This window comes from Camelus ferus, chromosome 7 (assembly GCF_009834535.1).
Source record: "Camelus ferus isolate YT-003-E chromosome 7, BCGSAC_Cfer_1.0, whole genome shotgun sequence".
NCBI lineage: Eukaryota > Metazoa > Chordata > Mammalia > Artiodactyla > Camelidae > Camelus > Camelus ferus.
In genome coordinates this window covers 49,345,898-49,366,345 of record NC_045702.1, presented here as the reverse complement: position 1 = coordinate 49,366,345, position 20,448 = coordinate 49,345,898, and the positions used below count along the sequence as shown (strand labels likewise).

General features: G+C 36.9%; 1 protein-coding gene across 1 annotated transcript; it reads right to left on the bottom strand.

The window, feature by feature from the left end:
• Positions 1-5,634: 5,634 nt before the first annotated feature.
• Positions 5,635-6,135, bottom strand: FERD3L (Fer3 like bHLH transcription factor). Its single transcript, XM_006190147.1, has one exon. It carries the CDS (start codon positions 6,133-6,135, stop codon positions 5,635-5,637), a length of 501 nt encoding a protein of 166 aa, XP_006190209.1.
• Positions 6,136-20,448: the final 14,313 nt, after the last annotated feature.

Below are 20,448 nucleotides of genomic sequence, written 5' to 3'. Positions count from 1 at the left end.
AAATAGAACTCCTTTGAGTGAATTTAGATCATTTTTTCAGATTTAAAGTCACTTACCTACCCTTTCTTTTAAATATATGTTCTATTACAGTAGCAGATGAAATGAGGGAGTATTGAGCTCTGTGTTCATCTGTTGGGGGTGCATTACTTCACTTAGAAGGATGCATAAACCAGGACAAAATGCTGGTACCCAAGTATTCCAGGAATAAGAAATATGGGAGGATAAAATAAATCCATTTCTTTTTTTTTTTTCAGTTTATTTTAAAGCATTATATAATGAGCCTGCTCTGTATACATTTATACTTTCATGTATTAACATTGGTGGTGAAGTTGATGTCTTGTTTATTGCATTTTCATTGCCATAGAACTGGAAGTGATACAATAATAGTGATAGTGATGGTGAAGTTTTGAAGAAGTGACTAAATTTCATCTGCACTAAAATAACTGCATAATCACATTCATTATTCATTCACTCAAACATGTATATATGATGCTGTTGTTTTCTATTGTTCACCACCTGTTTGATCTGTTTCCATATTCTCAGAGATATTTTCTTCCCTTTTGAAGACTGGAAATCATAAAAAAGCTGTCCATAACAGTTGCTTTGAGGTCATCTACATTTGCTGGTTGCAGGTGGAAATCTCCTTCACAGATCCTTAAATAGACGGTTGTAAAATTTGGCCTTTGAGGGAGCCAGACTGTACCAGCCTTTTGTATAATTTATCATCCACAGAATGTGTTAAGATGCTTTTGATCTTTGAAGGCAATATCTTTCAAAGAAATGCGTTGCCTACATGTGACCATTGGTCCTTTTTAGGAATCTCAGTATCATGCTGATTTCAATGAGTAAATGAATTTTTAAGATGGTACACTGATGACTCAATTTAATTGAGAGACTCTAAATCGTACTGAAGTCTGTTCAGAGGATCAAATGAGAGAAAGTATGTGACGGGTGCTTCGAAAACAATAATGCACTAAGTAACCATTTTATTATGATAATTTCCAGAATATTTGTCAAACTCTTCATTTCACTGAATATTGGACATTCTGCCTTCTGCAAAATTGAGTGGAATTATACCAAGGATTAGCCATAAAGAGTGTTTCAAAATACATTCACAGTAATCCTTGCATTTCTTTATACTTCTTTATTGGAATGTGTTTTAGGCACAGAATTAAAACTGGTGTTGCAGAGAAAGTTGTGGAAATTTATAGGCTTTGGTTTATAGAGAATTGAAGAAGTTTTTCCATCTTTCTGGTGTTTTATTCCTGTCAGTTTGCATTGCTTCTTTCCTTCTTCTCCTTCGCCAGGTCTGGTTTTGAGTTTTGGATTCAAAGAAACCCCAAAGTCAAAACAAAATGGTCAGAACTGCTGACTCTTGTTTTGTAACTGTTTTTAGCCCAGCATTCACAGGAAGAGAGGACACTGACCAGAAACTGCACCTAATTTCACCCAAAATGTTGGCAAAGTTCAGGAACCTTTGAATGAACTTGGGCCAAGATATAGATTTATACCAAAACTTCAACATTTTTGTAACACATTTAAATGAAAATTTAATCAAGTAGTAACACCCAATTAAAAGTAGATATAGTACTTAAAATTTGATATGAATCTGCCAGCTATTTTTGATAAAAATAAAGTTAATATAAATCTAAATACAAATAATCTAATTTATATTTTGTATTAAATGGAATCTTTTGGTTTTTAAAATTGCAGGCACACTTTGGAATCACACATAAAGCATACTTAAGTGTGTTCATTAACCTTGAAATTTTCTTTAAAGATATATAATTACAAAAAAAGTTATGCAAAACTGTGCTTATCGAGTTTCATCTCAGAATTTTTATAGCTGTTATAAACCTTCCATAATAGTGTTTTTATAATGGAAATGCTGACAAAGGCAATAATAAACACCCATCCTAGGGTCTTAATTGTATGTTCATGCAGGAATTACACATACGAGCATAAAATTTGGTTCAGTTTTCAGTGCTAATCTTGACAAAATCTGCTTTCACATTGGGCAACTGTAAAAGATGATCTGCCTGAATGGCTTCCATTGATGGCAAGGTCTTTTGATTACTTTTACTCTCCTTGGAAAGCCTGATTATGTCTTTCAAATATGATTTTATTTAGATCTTTTTTGGTTTACATGTCTGGATACTAATAGTAACCTGATAGTTATAGGGAACTTAGTTTGAGACCAAAAGGCAGTTTTCAGTCAGTAAAGAGTGAATAAATAAATCACCTCCAAGCAACATCTAAAATGATATTTACATTTCAAATGTCCAAATAACTTGATGATTTCAAAAACCAATTATTATAATTTTCCAGAAGTAATCAATACACTTAGGGTTTTTTTTCCAATTGCTGGAAAGTATTGAAAAACCAATATCTACCAATATTTCTGTCAATGTTGGTTTAAAGATAGTAAAAGAATAAGACAATTTTAACATAGAATTTGCTATGTACTAAAAACAGTTGTATTAAAAAGCTCACTGAATTTATGGATTTAACATGGGGAACACTAAAACTATCACATTGCTTAGAAAAGTTGAGTGTCAAGATATGGCAGTTCAGTAGATTCATGTTCAAAATGCAGATAATTTTGTCTTATCTCCATGGTGATTTGGTGTGAGGAATAAGTCAATCCATTTGTCTGTATTTCTGATCCTTAATTGGCTTCAAATTATTCTATTAGTACAATGATCAAGAAGATGTCTTAAGAGACTTTACATTTTAGAGCAGCTTCTAAACATATTAAAAACTTACAAAGAACAAAGCATTTTATAAGCTGTAACAGTTTTAAGAATTGTGGACATAATCCTTCTAATAATAATGGGAAAACTTTTTTATTTAGAGGTTCTTTGGTTGTTACTATATTGAAGAAGTATTCACTGTAGGATATCATGACCTTACTAAGAATATAACAGAATGGTTCAGAAAATGAGGGAGGAGGATTAAGGATGGTAGATGTTTGTATTTACTCTTCAGGATTCAACGATTCTGAAGCCCTTTGTCTACATGGTTTTTTTTGGCTCCTTTAACTTCTGATTTTCAAAATTGGTTCTTTCAAAAATTTTAATGACTCTTAAAGTTGAATCTTTAAAAAAATCTTATTTATCTCTTGCAGATTTTAAAAATATAATGTTTAATTCTCAGGAGGGCTTTAAGTGGGAGAAGGAAGGGAACTTCTGAAAGCTCTTTCAATTTTGAACCCATTCACATTATACATAAAATGTCAACACTTTTTTTTTAATTGAATAAATAAATGGATAAACATGAGGGATTTACGGAGCCACTAGCTCTACATAAGAAGTTGGGGAGCAGAATACTGTCTGATGATGAGTTCAGAAATAATTATTTTTCTTTGACATATTTAAATGCATAATTTTAAATTTGTCTTTAAAGATATAGATATGCAAGTCTGAGTAGCCAAAAAGTTATTTAGAAAAAGAAGAGAAAATTAGTAATTTTACATAACTGATATAGAGGGCACTGTCCAAATTTCAGTTTATTTTAGTTACAGTGCTAAAGAATTAAAAAGAAAATACACTCCTTGGTTTAGCTGATTACATTTTCTCTGTTACCTGTTTATCCTATTTTTATGGCACAGGTGGAAACATTCCTGGTGAAAAGATACAGTTAAAATAAGAAATGCTCTTTGGGAGGGTGGTCATTTCAGAACTAATCCAGTTCCTACAGACAGGATAACTAGGAAGTTTTAAATGAAGGCTCTTGAGAGACAGGCAAACCCCTGCAATATTGGTGGGAGGGAATGTGAACCTGCAGAACCTACTTGGAAGGCAATCTGGCCATTTGTAGCCATAAATTTAAATGTTCATTTGACACAGAAATTTCAATTCTAGTTATCTAATATTGGAAAATTATCATAGGCAGAGAATACATTTATAATAACGCTCTTTGCATCATTTTTTAAAAAAGAAAATATTTTAGCTATCATTTGTAAAGGATTGGAGTTTAGGTTGTGACACATCTATATGACAATAAAATACAGCGATCAAAATTATGTTTGAATAACACTTAAAGTCAAGGGAAGAGTGCTCATTCTATAATGCTGAGTGGAAAAATATCAATTCTAAAAGTATCCCAAATTGGTCAAACACACTGAATTTATATCTGTATTAAAAAAGCCTAGAAGGAAATAGGTAAAAATGCTGAGTGGTAATGCGGAGTGATTTATATTTTATTTCTTTTTTAACTTTTATTTTCCAAACTTTTTAGGATGAGTATATATTACTTCTTAATAAAATGAATTATATTTCTTAAACTATGATGGGGGAATTGCGTGTGTGTGTGTGTGTGTGTGCGCGCGCGCGCGCGCGCGCGAGCACGAGCCTGCATGTATTGCGAGGTGAGGGTCAAAACAAAGTGTTGAAATAACAGGATTTATTTTTAGGATTACTGACTTAACCGTCAGGTGAGTATTATTCATTCCGGTTCCTCTCCTCAGTTATCTATGCCTATCTGAAGAACCCCAGTTCAGATGTCAGCAGGCTTCCCATAAGTAAGAACTGTGGAATGGCAGACCCTCCAAACTGGAGGTAGCCCCTCAGCACAGTCCTGCTTCAACCTCATATCCATCGCACACATTTTGGCAAAGCGGAAGAATGCACCTCCTATTCTGACTTTTTGTCTCTCCTGTCCCTAGATTCGGCTAGAAGGAAAGCTATCTTTCCCTAGCTACAGCTAAAAATTTTAAAAGTGCGCGCTCAGGCGGCACTGCGCCTGGGAAGACCCGCCCCTCCTCTCCCCGCTCCAGGCAACAGGAGTAGCACCCGCGGGAGGCAAAGGCTGGGACGCCAAAGAACCCTTCCAAGCCCACGTGAGCCCCCAGCGCGTGGGCCCGAGCTGCCCCCATTCACCTCCAGGTTCAAGCGCTGGGCTCCTGGAGGGACCAGAACAGGGTCGTTGTTTAGCACCTAAGGGGAGGAGAACGGAGGGGAGGGGAAGGGAGAACGATGTCCCTTCTTAGAGGTTGCCGGTACCCTTGTCTCCCCTTCCTTCCCCATCTCCTTCATTCTGCCATTCGACATGCCTAAAATGACTGGACGAGAGCTCTAGAGCCCTTTGGTCTCACAGGAGACTCCACACCCGGCACCCCAAGCCGTTCTTTGCTTCTGGACCTCCCTACGGGCACCGGCAGCAGCGGAGCGCCTGCGGGGATGGCTCAGCACCCACCCTTAAGGCCTTGGGGGGAAAAAAGGTAGGAATGTCTCTTACTTATATTTGGGGAAAAAACCCCAGAAAGGTAAGGAGAGATTGGACTCTATAAAAGCCCCTAAAGAAGGCTTTTGCGGAGAGGATTAGCTTACCACTCACCGGGCAGAAGCTGCTTCGACTGCCCCTACACCTTGTTAACTCGTCCTAACTTGCCCCGCCCGCTCCTGCCCCACACCCCGTAGAGAGCGATAGCGTATACATTAACTCTACTGCTGCCACGCTCCTCGAGGGCTGTGGGGATTTTATAATCCCAAACCAAGCTCCAGAAAGCCAGTTGTTTTGTCTCCGAGCGTCCTTCCTGGCCTTCCAGCGGCATCCACTGCCAGGTCCTGAAACACTTCAAGCCCGCGCGCGCCCTAGAGTGGAGGAGGCATACACCCCCCATTCCAACCCCGCTCAGCCAGTTTCCTTCTTCTCGAAGCTCTCCAAGAGCTCGGTCATGAAGGAAATGTAGACGATGGCCAGGCGTAGGGTCTCGATCCGGGACAGCCTCTTTTCGTAAGCAAAAGTGGGCACTTTCCTCCGCAGCTGGTCGAAGGCCTCGTTGAGGTTGAACATCCGCTTCCTCTCACGGATGTTGGCGGCTTGGCGCTGGGCATAAGTGATCACCCTTTTTCTCTTGGGGCGGCCCAGCAGGGAGGCACCTCTCCCGTGCTCCTCTTCTTCCTCCCCGTCTTCTCCTTCTTCTACTTCACCCTCCTCTTCTTCAGGATCCTCCTCCTCAAAGTGCGCCAGACTCCTGGGTCTTCCCTCTCGGAGCCCAAGGTCTCGGTGGTCCCCAAAGGGGACTCGGGGTGCGAAGTCACAGAGGAGAGGGTGCCCTGGGGAGGCCAGGGACAGGTCTGCGACGAAGTCCAGCATGGTGGCGTCCACGTAGCTCTCGGGATATGCTGCCATCGGGTCAGCTTGGCCCTGCGTCTCATCAGTTTCTCGCAGGGTGGGGCGAGACTGGTGATGGGCTTCCTAACAGCCTTGAATCTGATGCGGCACCATCACGGAAGGGCCAGGGGACATTAACAATAATAACGAGGCAGATAACAGGATTAGTTGCACCGAAAGGGAAGGTTCTGACAACGTTCCTTCTCTGGAAACTGATGGAAGAAGACAAGCTTGAGCACGCATGTAAGACTCACAAGGACAGGCCTTCAATTTTGAGATCCTTTTCGCTGCACCACCTGGGACAGTTCCTTTTTGGCAATAACCCCCAGTTCTTACCTGCTGTGCTTTTTTTGGTCTTTCCTCACCCCCGCAGACAACTAATATTCTTCAAGCTCCTTATCTCATGTAGTTCTTTAATTTAGCTTTAGAATTTCAAAGAGAGGATGTTTTCCACCGCTCTGGCTTCTCCTTGGCTTCAGAATAGGAGTTCTGAATCTTGCCACCTTAGGCTGCCAATGGGTGTGAAACAAGTGCATGTGCTTTTAATGATGTCCTGAAGAGGGGCCCTGTCTGCCAGGGGTCGAGGGGAGCTGTTTGTCTGGTATCCCAGTGCAGCAGCTACTGAAAGGCAAGATCTTCCATTAGCTTAAGTAAGCACGGTAGGGGGGCCGAGAGTGCATTCCCCAGAGTCACTGTTGGAACCGGCTTTCTTTCCATCGCTTCATAAACAGCTCTCTGGCCGAATTACAAACCCTTACTTCTAAAGTCTGTTTTCTTGTGATCAGTCTAACAACTGAGATACTTGACTTTACTTTCCTTATCCTTACCTCCTATCCATGTAAAGTAGAGGATTTTACTTAGAAGGCAAAAGTTACAACGGCATTAAAATAAAAATGGGAAATTCAGAATATTTTCTTGGAGCCTGCGTTACTGCATAATCCCAGCGTGGGAGGCAAAGCAAACCCTCCTCCCAGACAAAATTTCAATCTCCTTCAAAACTGTGATTTACCCTTTGATAAACCAACGTGGTCTATCAGCTCACCCTCTGTTGAGAAGACTTTCAAATTTTAAATTGCTGATCGGTATTTGTGAACAAATAAACACCCTCACATTTCCATCTGGCTTATTTTCCTGATTGATTTGTACCATCCCACAGGATTTAAGAACAGAAGCTTTATTGTATTTAAGGAGGATAAAAACTACACTTAATTCTGTTTAAGGGAGATTTTGTTATCTTTAGATCGTTTTTGAGATGAAAAAAGATCTTAAACTTGGTATAAAAATAAAATTTTACTGATTTCATATTAGCTCTAATTATTTTTTAACAAAGAGTTCATTTTTCCTTTTTTGTTTGCCAATAGCTATATTTACTTAATTATTTGGTGTAGGGATTTTTAACAAGACATGGGGCAAGACAATTTATTAGAAAATAATTTTAAAGATGTATTCGAAGAAGCAGCCTAAAAAGATGAATATAGAGACGCCTTGGTTCAAGGGAGAATCGCCTAGGACATCAATTTCTATTAATGAGGTTAAGTCGTGACTATGACGGTTCAGTTAGTACATTGGACAGCTCCCAGAAACCGCGGATTTCTAACAGGTAAGGGTAATTCCCCTTTCTTCTTCTTAGGCTCCGGGTGAGTACTCTCAGACACTATTTAAGCAATATCACTTTAGATTCTTTTTTTCTCCTTTCTTTTTCTTCTTCTTTAACCCATTTGTGTCTGGGTTCTCCCTTGCTCTTTTGTCGTTTAATTGGTTTTCTTTTCTCTTGCTACTGTTTACTCTTCACTCTCCAATTTGCATTGTGATAACTCAGGAAGAGGAGAATTAGAATTAACGTTCCTGAAAGATGTTAATAAGAATAGGATCTTTGATTATGATTACCCATTTGGTTCTTACTAAACTTTCAAAGAAAAGACTAAAAAGGAAAAAAGAATTGGAATTTCAACAGTGGCTAAGGAATAAGTAAATGGGAGGATTAATTTGTTTTGACAAGCACTAACATGCTTCCTAACTCTTGTTTAACTTAATGTATTATTACTTGGATAAAATTTTTAGTTAACTTTTAGTTGTTGAATGTTCCTCATGGCTTATTTTTGCCTTATAAATGCACACATAAGTGGAATAAATACCTTGTCTAGTAGAATCTAGTGCTGCATGAAACAGAACAGTTAATGAAGGGAAACATGAGAGAAATTTAAATTTAAAATTTAATAAAATAAATGTCAGAAGCTATCATGAGACACTAAAGAGATACTTCTTTTGGACTAAAATTTTGTATGATTTTATCTAAAGGAATGAATATCTCAACAGTCATTCACAAAAGAAACTGCAGAAAAATTAAAGGAACCAATGCACAGGACTGGGTTGCAAGATTAATACTAAATATTAGAGAATTTACAAAAATATATTAATAGATATGTCTGTAGCAGTAATTTAAAAAAAATTCCCTTCAATTTCATCATAAAATCCCAAGATAGACATATGTTTATACCACAATAATTTCCATTTATCTTACAAGGTTCTAATCATGGTGATATAATTAGAGCAAAGATGTTAAAATCTAAGTTATCATGGTTGACTCTTCTTTTTGTTTGTTTATTAATTATAGGACATATTTTTTTGTTAATTAATTACAGGACAGATATAAGTGAAATTGTTTTTCTCTGCTTATTTTGAAACATTCACTTTACTTAAAAAGAGTTTTTGTGGCTATTTGGTTCCACAGCAAATATACAGAATACATGTAGTACATTTATAATAAAGTACTATATGGTTCAAAGCGGTTCATCCCATTGGAAGGAAACATTGTTTTCATTTCTAGATTTGAAAGTTAAGACAGAATTTTTTTTTTTTAAAACTCAATTGATGATTAAAGGAAGTTAAATACAAACTTGACTTCTTTGGGTTCTAGGCCTACGGATAGTTTATAAGTATTCAGTGACCTACATGGAGGCTTCTGTAGAGAGTCTGATAAGCCCTCATCAAATTCTGCTCAAGATGTTTCAAGAAATGATCATGTCAGTTTTGCTTAGTTTATTACCTACTTTATCTCTATTGGCCATCCCAATTAAACATAAAACATTTTGTGTATACAGATGGTCCCTGACTTACCATGGTTGGACTTTAATGATTTTTGGCTTTACTATAGTGCAAAAGTAACACATATTCAATAGGAACTGCACTTCGAATTTTGAATTTTGATCTTTTCTCTGACTAGTGATACATGGTATCATCCAGCTCTTGTGATGCTGGGCAGCAGCTGCAAGCCTCAGCTCCCAGTCAGCTCTGCAATAGGGAGTGTGAACAGCCCACACACTTACAACCATTCTGTGACCACACAACCATTCTGTTTTGCACTTTCAGTACAGTATTCAATAAATTACATGAGATACTCAACACTTTGTTATAAAGTAGGCTTTTTACTAGATGATTTTGCTCAACTGTATGCTAATATAAGAGTTCAGGTAGGCTAGGCTAAGCTATGAGGGTTAGGTTAGGTGTATTGTACTCATTTTGACTTTTGGGATTTTCAATTTATGATGAGTGTATCTGGACATAACCCCATCATAAGTTAAGAAAGATCTGTACTATTATCCTGTATTCAAAATCAAAGCAGAAAAAAATGACCAAAAATAATGTGAGCAATAATTCCTAAGGGGGCTGGTGCATGGGATTAAGAGTGTTAAAAAGAGAACAATAGATAAAAAATATTTAGGGAGTAAAGCAAATACCTAATTCCCCCAGATTTATTAAAACTCTTCCTTTCCCTCCCTTCTTCACGCCCCTTCTCCTAGTCTTACAGAATCATTACGCAATTTTAGGGAAAATGATAAAATAGAACAATGGTAGATGCTTGTCACAATTGCATGAAGAAAATCTAAGAAACACTCCCTTAGCTGACACAGAGAAGGGTCCTGTGTTCTCTTACTCCACTTCAAATTATGCATGGTTTAGAGCCATGGCTGATTTTAGAGTTAGAAGAATGTATACGCATCTACTTTATTTTTCCGTTTTTAGGTAAACTTTTTAAACTTTAAATTTTTAATTTTTTATATAAATTTAAAAGTTATATTCAAAATACAGTTATTACAAAATACTGGGTATATTCCCCATGTTGATATTTGTAGACTATCTTACAACCAAAAGTTTGTACCTCCCAATCCCTCACCCTTATAATGCCCCTCCAATTAGGTAAACTTTTTTTGAAGTTTAATACATATACTTAAAAATCACAAGTCATGTATGTGCAGCTTAGTTAACTTTCATAAAGTAAACATACTCATGAAACTAGTGCCCAAATTAAGAAATAGAATGCACCACTGATGTTAAAGATGATGTAAAAACAGGTTAATATTAAGTATATGGCTTGAGATTATTTCAACCTTGTACACATATCCAGTCACAGAACACTCTCCAAAGTAACAGTCTCCAAGGTATTATTCTTCTAAGATTAATTTAGCCTATTTTTGGCATTATATAAAAATAAAATATATTCTGTGTACACTTTTGTGTCTTTTGCTCAATATTTTTGAGATTCGCGTATATTATTCTCATTACTGGATAGTTTTTCACTGTGTGAATATATCTTCTACTATTGATGGGCATTTGGGTAGTTTCCAGTTTTTAGCTATTACAAATAGCAGTGCTATGGATAGTGTTGTACAGGACTCTGGTGAAAATATTTATGCATTCCTGTTTGGAATACACCTATAAGTAGAATAGGTTATGTATACATTCAGCTTTGGTAGTTTTTGATACACTGTTTTCCAAAATGGTTGTAACAATTTATACTGTCACTGGTGATGTACTAGAATTCCAGTTTCTTCACATCCTTGTTGGCATTTTCAAGCCATTCTGAAGGTGTGAATGTATCACATTGGGGGTTTCATTTGCATTTCTCTGACAACAAATGAAATTGGGCACCATTTCATATTTATTAATTAGGTACTGACTCCTTGGTAAAGTGCCTGCTCAAACGTTTTGCTAATTTTTATAGTTTTTAATTCATTTGTATATATATTTGGATATGAGTCTATGTCATATATATGTATTACAAATATCTTCTCCCTTATTCTGTGGCTTTCCTTTTCATTCTCTTAAAGATTGTCTTTTGATGAAAATAAGTTTTTATTTTTATTAAGAAAAGTTCTAAGTTCTAGATTACACAAAAAAAAGAGGAAAGTACATAGATTTCCCATATATATCCTGCCCCTACACATGAATAGCCTTCTTCATTATTAACATCTCCCACCAGGGTGGTACATTTGTCACAACTGATGAACCAATACTGATACATCATAATTACCAAAATCCATAGTTCTATCTTAGGGTTCACTCATGATGTTGTTGGGTTTGGATAAATGTATAATGACATATCTCCATCACTATAATACAGAGTATTTTCACTGCCCTAGAAATTCTCTGTGTTCTGCCTATTCATCCCCTACCTCTCCACCAACTCCCACTCCCAGCAGTCACTGATCTTTTTGTTGTCTCCATAGTTTTGTCTTTCTAGAATGTCATATAGCTGGAAATCATACAGTATGTAGCTTTTTCAGATTGGCTTCTTTCACTTAATAATATATACTTAAGTTTCCTCTATGTCTTTTCATGGCTTGATAGCTCATTTCTTTTTAGTGCTGAATAATATTCCTTTGTCTGGATGTTTATTTATCCATTCACCACCGAAGGACATCTTGGCTGCTTCCAAATTTTGGCAATTACGAATATAGCTGCTACAAACATCCATGTGCAGATTTCTGTGTAGACTTAAGTTTTCAACTCCTTTGGATAAATATCAAGGAGCATGATTATTGAATTATATGCTAAAAGTATATTTTGCTTTATAAGAAACTGCTCAACTGTCTTCCAAAGTGGTTGTGTCATTCTGCATTACCATCAACAAATCAATGGGAGTTCCTGTTGTTCCATAACGTCATCAGCATTTGGTGTTGTCAGTGTTCTGGATCTTGGTCAGAAGTTTTTGGCTTTAAGGTAGTTAAAATTATCATTTCTTTCCTTCTTAGTACTCTTTATATCATGTTTCAGAAATCTTAACCTATTCCAAAGTGATGAAGATGTTCTTTTATGTTTTAATCTGAAAGCTTTTCATCCTCTTACATTTAGAACTTCAATTAACCTAGAAGTGATTTTTGTATGGTATGAGTAACAGAGTTGGTGGTCAAGATTTATTTGATTTTCAACTGGATATCCAATTAACACAAGCATCATTTATTACTGAAACACCCATCCTCTCCTCATTAAACTTATTATATAAAAATATTTCCAAATGAAGTGAGTATCTTTTCTGTCCTTAGAAGCTCCAGGAAAAAATTCAAGAAATGTTTAAGACACTCAATTTTACAGTTTGTCTATACTTGGAGTAAAGAAATATGTGCTTCCTTTTAAACTAACATCCTGCTATTCTAATTAAAATCCTGAGTTCAAATGAAATAAGGGCTCCTTAGAATGCTGTAGTTTAGGGACTGGCAAACTTTCTCTTTAATGGGAAAATAGTAAATAATTTAGGCTTTTTACAGGTCATACGTCTCTGTTGAACTATTCAACTTTGCCTTTAGGATATAAAAATAGTCAGACAATATGTAAGTGAATGGCTGTGTTCTCTAAAACTATATTTACAATATTTGGAAATAGTCAGACAATATGTAAGTGAATGGCTGTGTTCTCTAAAACTATATTTACAATATTTGGCAGTGGCTGGATTTGGCCCTTGGACTATAGTTTGCCAACCCCTGCTCTATTTAATAACCTGGGACTCCTAATATGGAGACTTGCCAAGATAAAGCACTAAAAAATATAAGTGAATATGAAATTGTTGAGCATGTATGCTTGTATGTGTACATGTGCGTGTCAGGGAGGTGAGGGGTGGACAGGGAGTGCGAAAATGCTCCTGAAGCAGCTGAATCTGTGCCTAGTGTCTTTGAAATTATACTCAGGTGCAATAGAGTAACAGGAAGAGGCTCTGCACTGGAGGCATACATACCACATTGTTAATGTTACCATTACAGAAACTGAAGGCTTATTTCCAGTTGCTGAAAACAAACACCAAGTCTGATGATCTGCTCTTTAAAATATTAGTATTATTAGGCTCTGGATGAACTACATTTAACTAGAATAAGGAAGGAAGAGGCAAAGTTCCTGGACAGAGTAGACTTCTACTTTGTGAATTATTTCTCATTATCAAAAATCATTTATTTGATGAAGAAAGCAGCTGTTTCAAGAAACTTATCCTTTCTATCCTATTTCCACCTACACATCCTTCTTTTTGCCATAGATAATTGTGGCAGAAACTGCTCATTGTTCTCCAGTATCTACTTAGCCTTCTTCCTTTTAGTAATAGAACCATCCACACATATATTACGAACTATAGAAATGATCCCTGAAAGTACAGCCTTGCACTCGCATGTATTTTAGCTGGACACATTTCTGCTCCATTATATTTATGCCAGGGGGATAAATGAGAATTAGTACGTGCAAGTGCAAGGTAGTTTCTTGAAAACAAAATCCTTTGCCTCCTACTTGATCTTTTGTTCTCTTCCCACAGCCTGGAATGTGGGTGCTTTGGTGGTGAGCTGGCATTGACCATATAGACAAAGATACCACCTTATGGCAGGGGTTGGAAAATGTTTTCTGTAGAAGACCACAGAGTACATATTGTAGGTTTTGTAGGCTGATTCCTGTCACAACTACTCAACTCTACCACCATAGTGTGAAAATAGTCATGGATAATATATAAACGAATAGGTGTATCTGAGTTCCAGTAGAATTTTATTTACAAAAGTAGGTGCCAGGCAGAATCTTATTCTCAGGCTGTAGTTCTGCTGACACCTGACCTAGGGGATGGCAAAGCAACAGGAAACTAGGCCTTGAAATGATCTAATGAAGTTGGGCTGAACCCCTCAAATATGGATCCGCACGTGAGAATGAATATACTTCCAGTGTATCTCAGATCTCTTCACTATTGTGATATGTTTTCTGCTGGTACCTAAAAAACTAGACCATGATTTGAAAGATTAAGCAGACAGACATACTACTTTATAGCTTCTTGTAAGGTATCATACATAAAAACTGCTTAAAATCAGTTATTCATTTTTTGCCTCAGGTTTTTCCTCTTCATATAAAATAATTCCATTTTAGTTAGCCATTGGAATAAATCTATTTTCCAGATTTTTGATTATATTAATTCTTACATTAGTTGTTGTTTGAACCCTCTCCAAATTCTTCACTTCTTTTTGAAAAACGTGGAAAGTTAGAGAGGTGTGAAGGCAAAAATATCCCTCAGGATGTTATAAAATACTACCCACAAATAATTTCCCTTTTTTCCTCATTTCCTATACTATATTTTTGCACATTATTTTTAACAGTGACTTTCCTTTGTAATAAATGTTATGGGTTTGACACTCATTCTCAAGTCCATAAGTTCTTTGTATATTTGGAGATTAAACACTATATGTGTGATTTTTCAATTTAATAGTTTTTCGAAGTTTTGCTATTTATGCTATTCATTTATGAAGGGGGAAAATATTAAGTTGAAACATACATAACTGCCAAAAATAAAACAAATTTTCAGCTAAAAACATGGGTGATTTAAGTTGGATCAAACTAATACACTCAAAAACACTCTTACTTAATAAGAAAATATAATTATATATTAAAATTAATATTATACATGAAAGTAGTAATTGAATCAATACATACAAATTATAATCTGATATTCTATTGTACACTAAATATACCATGCAATAAATGTATATACAGCATTTTAAATGAATTTTTATTAAATGCCTGTGATGTGTCTGACCCTTGTGGCATCCATCTAAGGGTTTGGGATACATCAGTGAACAACACAGAAGACACAAAAAATTCTTCACTGTGTGGAGGGTGGTCAGTGATATGGAAAAAACTGCTTAGTAGAAGTGGGACCATGAGTGCTGAAAGTTTTAAATAGGGTTATCATGGCAAAGTCTGATTGGAAGGTGACATCTGAATAAATACCTGAAGGTAGTAGGGAGGTAGTTAAGTTCATATCAAGTGAGAATGTTCCAGGCAGAGAGAAGTGACATTTCAGAGGAAATAAGGTAGGATGCCTAAGACATTGGCAGAACATTATAGAGGCCACTAGACAGAGAGAATTGAGGTCAGTGAGGTACCATGAGGCAGGGTTGTATTATGCAGGGCCTTTTCAACTATTTAAGGACTTCAGCTTTTGCTTTGAGTAAGACGGGGATCCACAGGAACCTTCTGAATATTTACTTACTCTTTAAAAGAATCCCTTTGGATAATGTGTTGAGGATGAATTCTACCGGGAACAAAAAGGAGACAGGGAGACCTGTCCAGCCTCTTAAAGTAGCCCAGGTTAGAGGTGGATGCTGTGATGTGCAGTGGATCTATTCAGGATATATTTTGAAGAAAATTCAACAAGGTTTGCTGATGGATTGTGTATGGAGTATGGAGTATGGAAAAGAGTCAAGCATGATTTCAAAATTTTGGCCTGAGCAACTGGAAAGAAAGTGTTGTGGTAACCAAAATGAGAGACTCTAGGAAGAGCAGATCTGGGGGAGGAGGGTAAAGATCAGCTCTGAACATCTTAAATATAATACGTTTATTACACACTCAAGTGGAGGCACTGAGTAAGTTTCTATTTCTCTCACGGCAGAAGTCATCACTGTGTCTGAAAACATAAGATTTTACTTGATACACTGTTGCCCCACCTCAATATATAGGAGGACTTCTCTTTCGTTATTTTCCTCTTCCTGCACTCTGCTTTAGGTATGCTGGTCTCTTTGCTGCTCCTCAAACATGCAGGCATGTTAGGTACCTCAGTGCCTTTACATTTCTGTTGCCTTTGACTGCAGTACTTTTCTCTCAGATATCCACATAGCTCACCCCATCTCTTCCTTCAGGCCCCAGGAAAATGCCAGTTTATCAGGGAAGCACTCCCTGACCACCCTATATAAACTAGTACTGCCCCTTCTCTGTCCTGCACTATCTAACCTTCTCATCCTGCTTTATCTTTTCTTCATAGCACACAAAGTATCTGACATAGTATATATTTGCTTTTTTGCTTGTCTACTTTCACTTTTCCTCATAGGAACAGGAACACTAAGTGGTAACCATGGAAACACACTGCTTGGGTTCCTCTTTCAATCATAAAGATTGCAATTACAGAATGGGAGAAAATATTTGCAAATTATGTGACTGACAAGGGCTTAATTTCCAGAATATATAAGCAGCTCATAGAACTTAATAACAAGAAAGCAAACAATCCAATCCAAAAATGGGCAGAAGACTAAGCAAGCAATTCTCCAATGAAGACATACAAATGGACAATAGGCACATGAAAAAATGCTTAATATCACTAATTATCAGAGAAATGAAAATCAAAACTACAATGAGGTATCACCTCACACCAGTTAGAATGGCAATCATTCAAAAGTACACAAACAATAAATGCTGGAGAGACTGTGGAGAAAAGGGAACCCTCCTACACTGCTGGTGGGAATGTACTTTGGTGCAGTCATTGTGGAAAACAGTAAGGAGATTCCTCAAAAAATCAAACATAGACTCACCATATGATCCAGCAATCCCACTCTGGGGCATATATCCAGAGGGAACTCTAATTTGAAAAGATACATGCACCCCAATGTTCATAGCAACACTATATACAGTAGCCAAGACATGGAAGCAACCTAAATGTCCATCGACAGAAGAAAGCTGTGGTATATTTATACAATGGAATACTACTCAGCCATAAAAAATAATAAAATAGTGCCATTTGCAGCAACATGGATGGACCTAGAGATCATCATTCTAAGTGAAGTAAGCCAGAAAGAAAAAGAAAAATACCATATAATATCACTCATATGTGGAATCTAAAAAAAGGAAAAGAAAAAGGAAAAAGAGGACACTAATGAACTCATTTACAAAATAGAAAAAGACTCGCAGGCATAGTAAACAATCTTATGGTTAAAAGGGGAAAGGGGGTGGGAAGGGATAAATTTGAGAGTTTGAGATTCACCAATTTTAGCCACTATATATAAAAATACATTAAAAAACCAAATTTCTTCTATATAGCACAGGGAACTATATTCAATATCTCATAATAACCTTTAATGAAAAAGAATATGTAAATGAATATATGTATGTGTATGTATGACTGGGACATTGTGCTGTGCACCAGAAATTGACATATTGTAACTGCTTGTACTTCAATAAAAAAAATGCATAAAGATTGCAATTAGCCAACATGCTCCAACTGCAGTGCCTTAAGGATACACTCCAGCAGTCAAGCTGAGACCATACTCTTTCTGGCCAGTTTCAGCACATAAGGAATACTGGGGCCTGGCCATTTCTGCTTTCTCCTAATGTGAGACTTCTCAGTAGAAAATGTTTGCTCCAGAACTCCCTATAGTGTTTGCTGGGATTTTTTTTCAGCTTTACATCATAGTTTAAGGTTCTTCTTGTACAGTCTTAAATTTTTCTTCTCTTTTCTTTCATAGATACCAGATCAGTATTATGGTCTCAAGCTTTTCTCAGCTAAATTCTGTTTTCCCCCCTTTTATCTTTCACAGGAGTAACCACCCTCTTCTCCCCAGACCCAGAAACAACAATGATAACCCATCAGCAAAGATGACAGCTGAGTGTGGGAGGAATTTAGAATGGAGAGTGGAAAAAAAGGCAAGGAGTACCAGTTGCAACCATAAAAACTGCAGTGATGGGGCTATAGTTGGTTCTATTAATCTCTCTATTCCAAATTTCTGCTCAAAAAGAGATCAACTGGCACCCTGGAGGAGCTGCCATTCAACACATGTATTGAGAGCTGAATCCATGTGGCACAGAGTGATCTATGGCATCTATGGAGGTACACTGCTCAGATCTCCCTTCTAGAAAGTACCTAATCAATACTTAGGCGTGCAGTTAACCCTTTGCATCTAACTCCCCACTGTATTGGCTGAGACACTATCACATCTGTATCGCAGTCTCTGCTCTCTCTGCCCAGTTCTGCCTCCTCGCTTCTTTCATTTTACAGGTGTCATATCTGTATCATAGCCTGAAAGCTTTCTTGTCCAATTCTGTTTCCTCCCTCTATCAATTATAGGCATTACACCACACTCCCCCTACCCTCACACACACACACATACATTAATCTCTTTCATTCCTAACTGGTCTCAGCATTTGTTCCTGGAGGATCCAAACTGACTTACTCCATGAGGGCAGGATTTTATCTTTTTGATTCTCAGCTGAATCTCAACTGCCTTGAATAGAATCTTTCAAGTTGTAGGCATTAAATTAGCAGATTTTGAAAGTTGTAATCTGAATTACACAAGATAATTATCTCTCTTCTCATTAGACTGTGTGCTCCTTCAGGACCAGTATAATGATAAAAAAAATAATATTGAATATTTACTATTTATTAAGTGCTGTGCATGTTTTATTTCACTTAATACCACAACCTTTTCCAGAAAATTCTCTTATTTTCCAAATGCATCTCAAAATGACTGAGATTAAATGTGTGAATGTTCACATAAAGATTCAAACATAGGTCAGAGCCCAAGGGTCTGATTATCAAGTTACAATACTTTCCACTAACTCATGCTGTAATCTTTCTGATCAGCACCTAGCACACAGTCCACCCTAATATTCCCTCAATAACTTTTAAAGTCTTTCTATGAAATTTATACCTTCAACTTAATTTGCATTTTGTTTGGAAGGTTATCATCCTTCTTCTGCAATGAAGAATAGTGTATTGGACTCACTAGATATTTTCATTAAATAACTAAGTAAGGATACCAAGGGTATCATTTAGATTTATTTCTGTCCTATATTATCTTCTAAATTTAAGTGATTTACTTAAGCTTAAAAATGCCAGCTGTCTCAGAACTAACAACTTTGAAGTGAACGGCTCCCTAACCATCTTCCTGCTTCTTAACTCACCAACCTTCCTTGGGCAGGGTTTTCTGGTTATCCTGCCACTGTCTTTAGCCTCTTTGTGGCTTCTTATAGCTATCATTTGAGGATTATGGAATCTCCATATTGGTTAGTATCATGAATGGAGAAAACCATCATCTTGGTGGGAGCCATTACTGTCATTATCTCTGTGGGTCCTGAAAGATGATGACCTTCCAGAGCACTCTCACAAGTGTTGCTCTATGCCAAGAGAAAATTCTAATTTTCAAGACAGATGTCCTCTCATCTCATCCAAGTGGCATTAATGTCTTATCAGTCATCTTATTTGGTGAAGTGGTTTGTCACACACTTCTGCTATTCTCTTCTTAGACCTCTTTCAATACATTTCCTCAGGATATCACATAGTTCTCAGATCCAAATCTGAGCCTATCTTGTTTCTGTCTTTTAGAGCACACTGGCTCACCCACACTCATTAATTTAAACGATCTTTAAAAGTAAGTTGCCACACCCACCAGTGGCCAGATCAATAGAATTATTCTCAAGTCCCCTTACATCATCTCCCACAAGTGTATCCAGTCTCAGTTTATTTCTCTAACCCTCCAGGATTCAAAATGTAGTCTTTGTTATTCCTACCTGGATTTATGATTATGTTCTGCAGATATGATGTTATTCTTCTCCATGGCCCGTTGACTTTGAAGTGGCTCTTGGGACCATTATCTCCTGATAGGTTATCTTCATTCAGAATCCACTAGGAAGTAAATGATAAATTTCTTTCAGTACATTACAAAGTAGAATTATAATATGGTAGACACACTGAAGATAGCAGAGATTATTAGATACTATGGCTACATTTTTAAGATGCTTAGAGAAAAAACAGTCATGCTTTTTAAAGTTTCTGACTTTATTATTCCGAATTTATTATTAAATTAGATTTATTCTGAATCTATCTGTACTTTACAGGTAATACAAGACTTGCAAGATTTGTTTTGTTCTAACCTTAACTCAGTCTGGTGACTATGACCTTGTTTGTATATCAGGTTTGAATCTGGCCTGCTATGGAAACCAGAAACTGTAGGGAAAGCGTGAGCTGGTTCAGTGCTGTCCGTGGGATTAACAAAGTAAGCAACACTGAAAGCAGTAACATAATGTTACGCATTGTCAATTTGCTTTCTCTCACCTGAAAATATACCAAACACACACAATATTATAATAGAATGGGCCTCTGGGGCCTTAGACTTTCCCAGAATTCCATATTGCGCCTTTTCTCTTAGTCATTTTGCTCTCTTCTTGCCATATTTTTATTCATTAACTCTCAGATCTCATAATCATCTCCCTATCACTAGGCCCTGGGCTCTGTCATAATTGGTACTATAATGTTAAAAAACGGTCACCTGGAGC

Coding starts and splice junctions, on each gene's coding strand:
- FERD3L (XM_006190147.1), bottom strand. CDS start 6,135: ATGGCAGCATATCCCGAGAGCTACGTGGACGCCACCATGCTGGACTTC.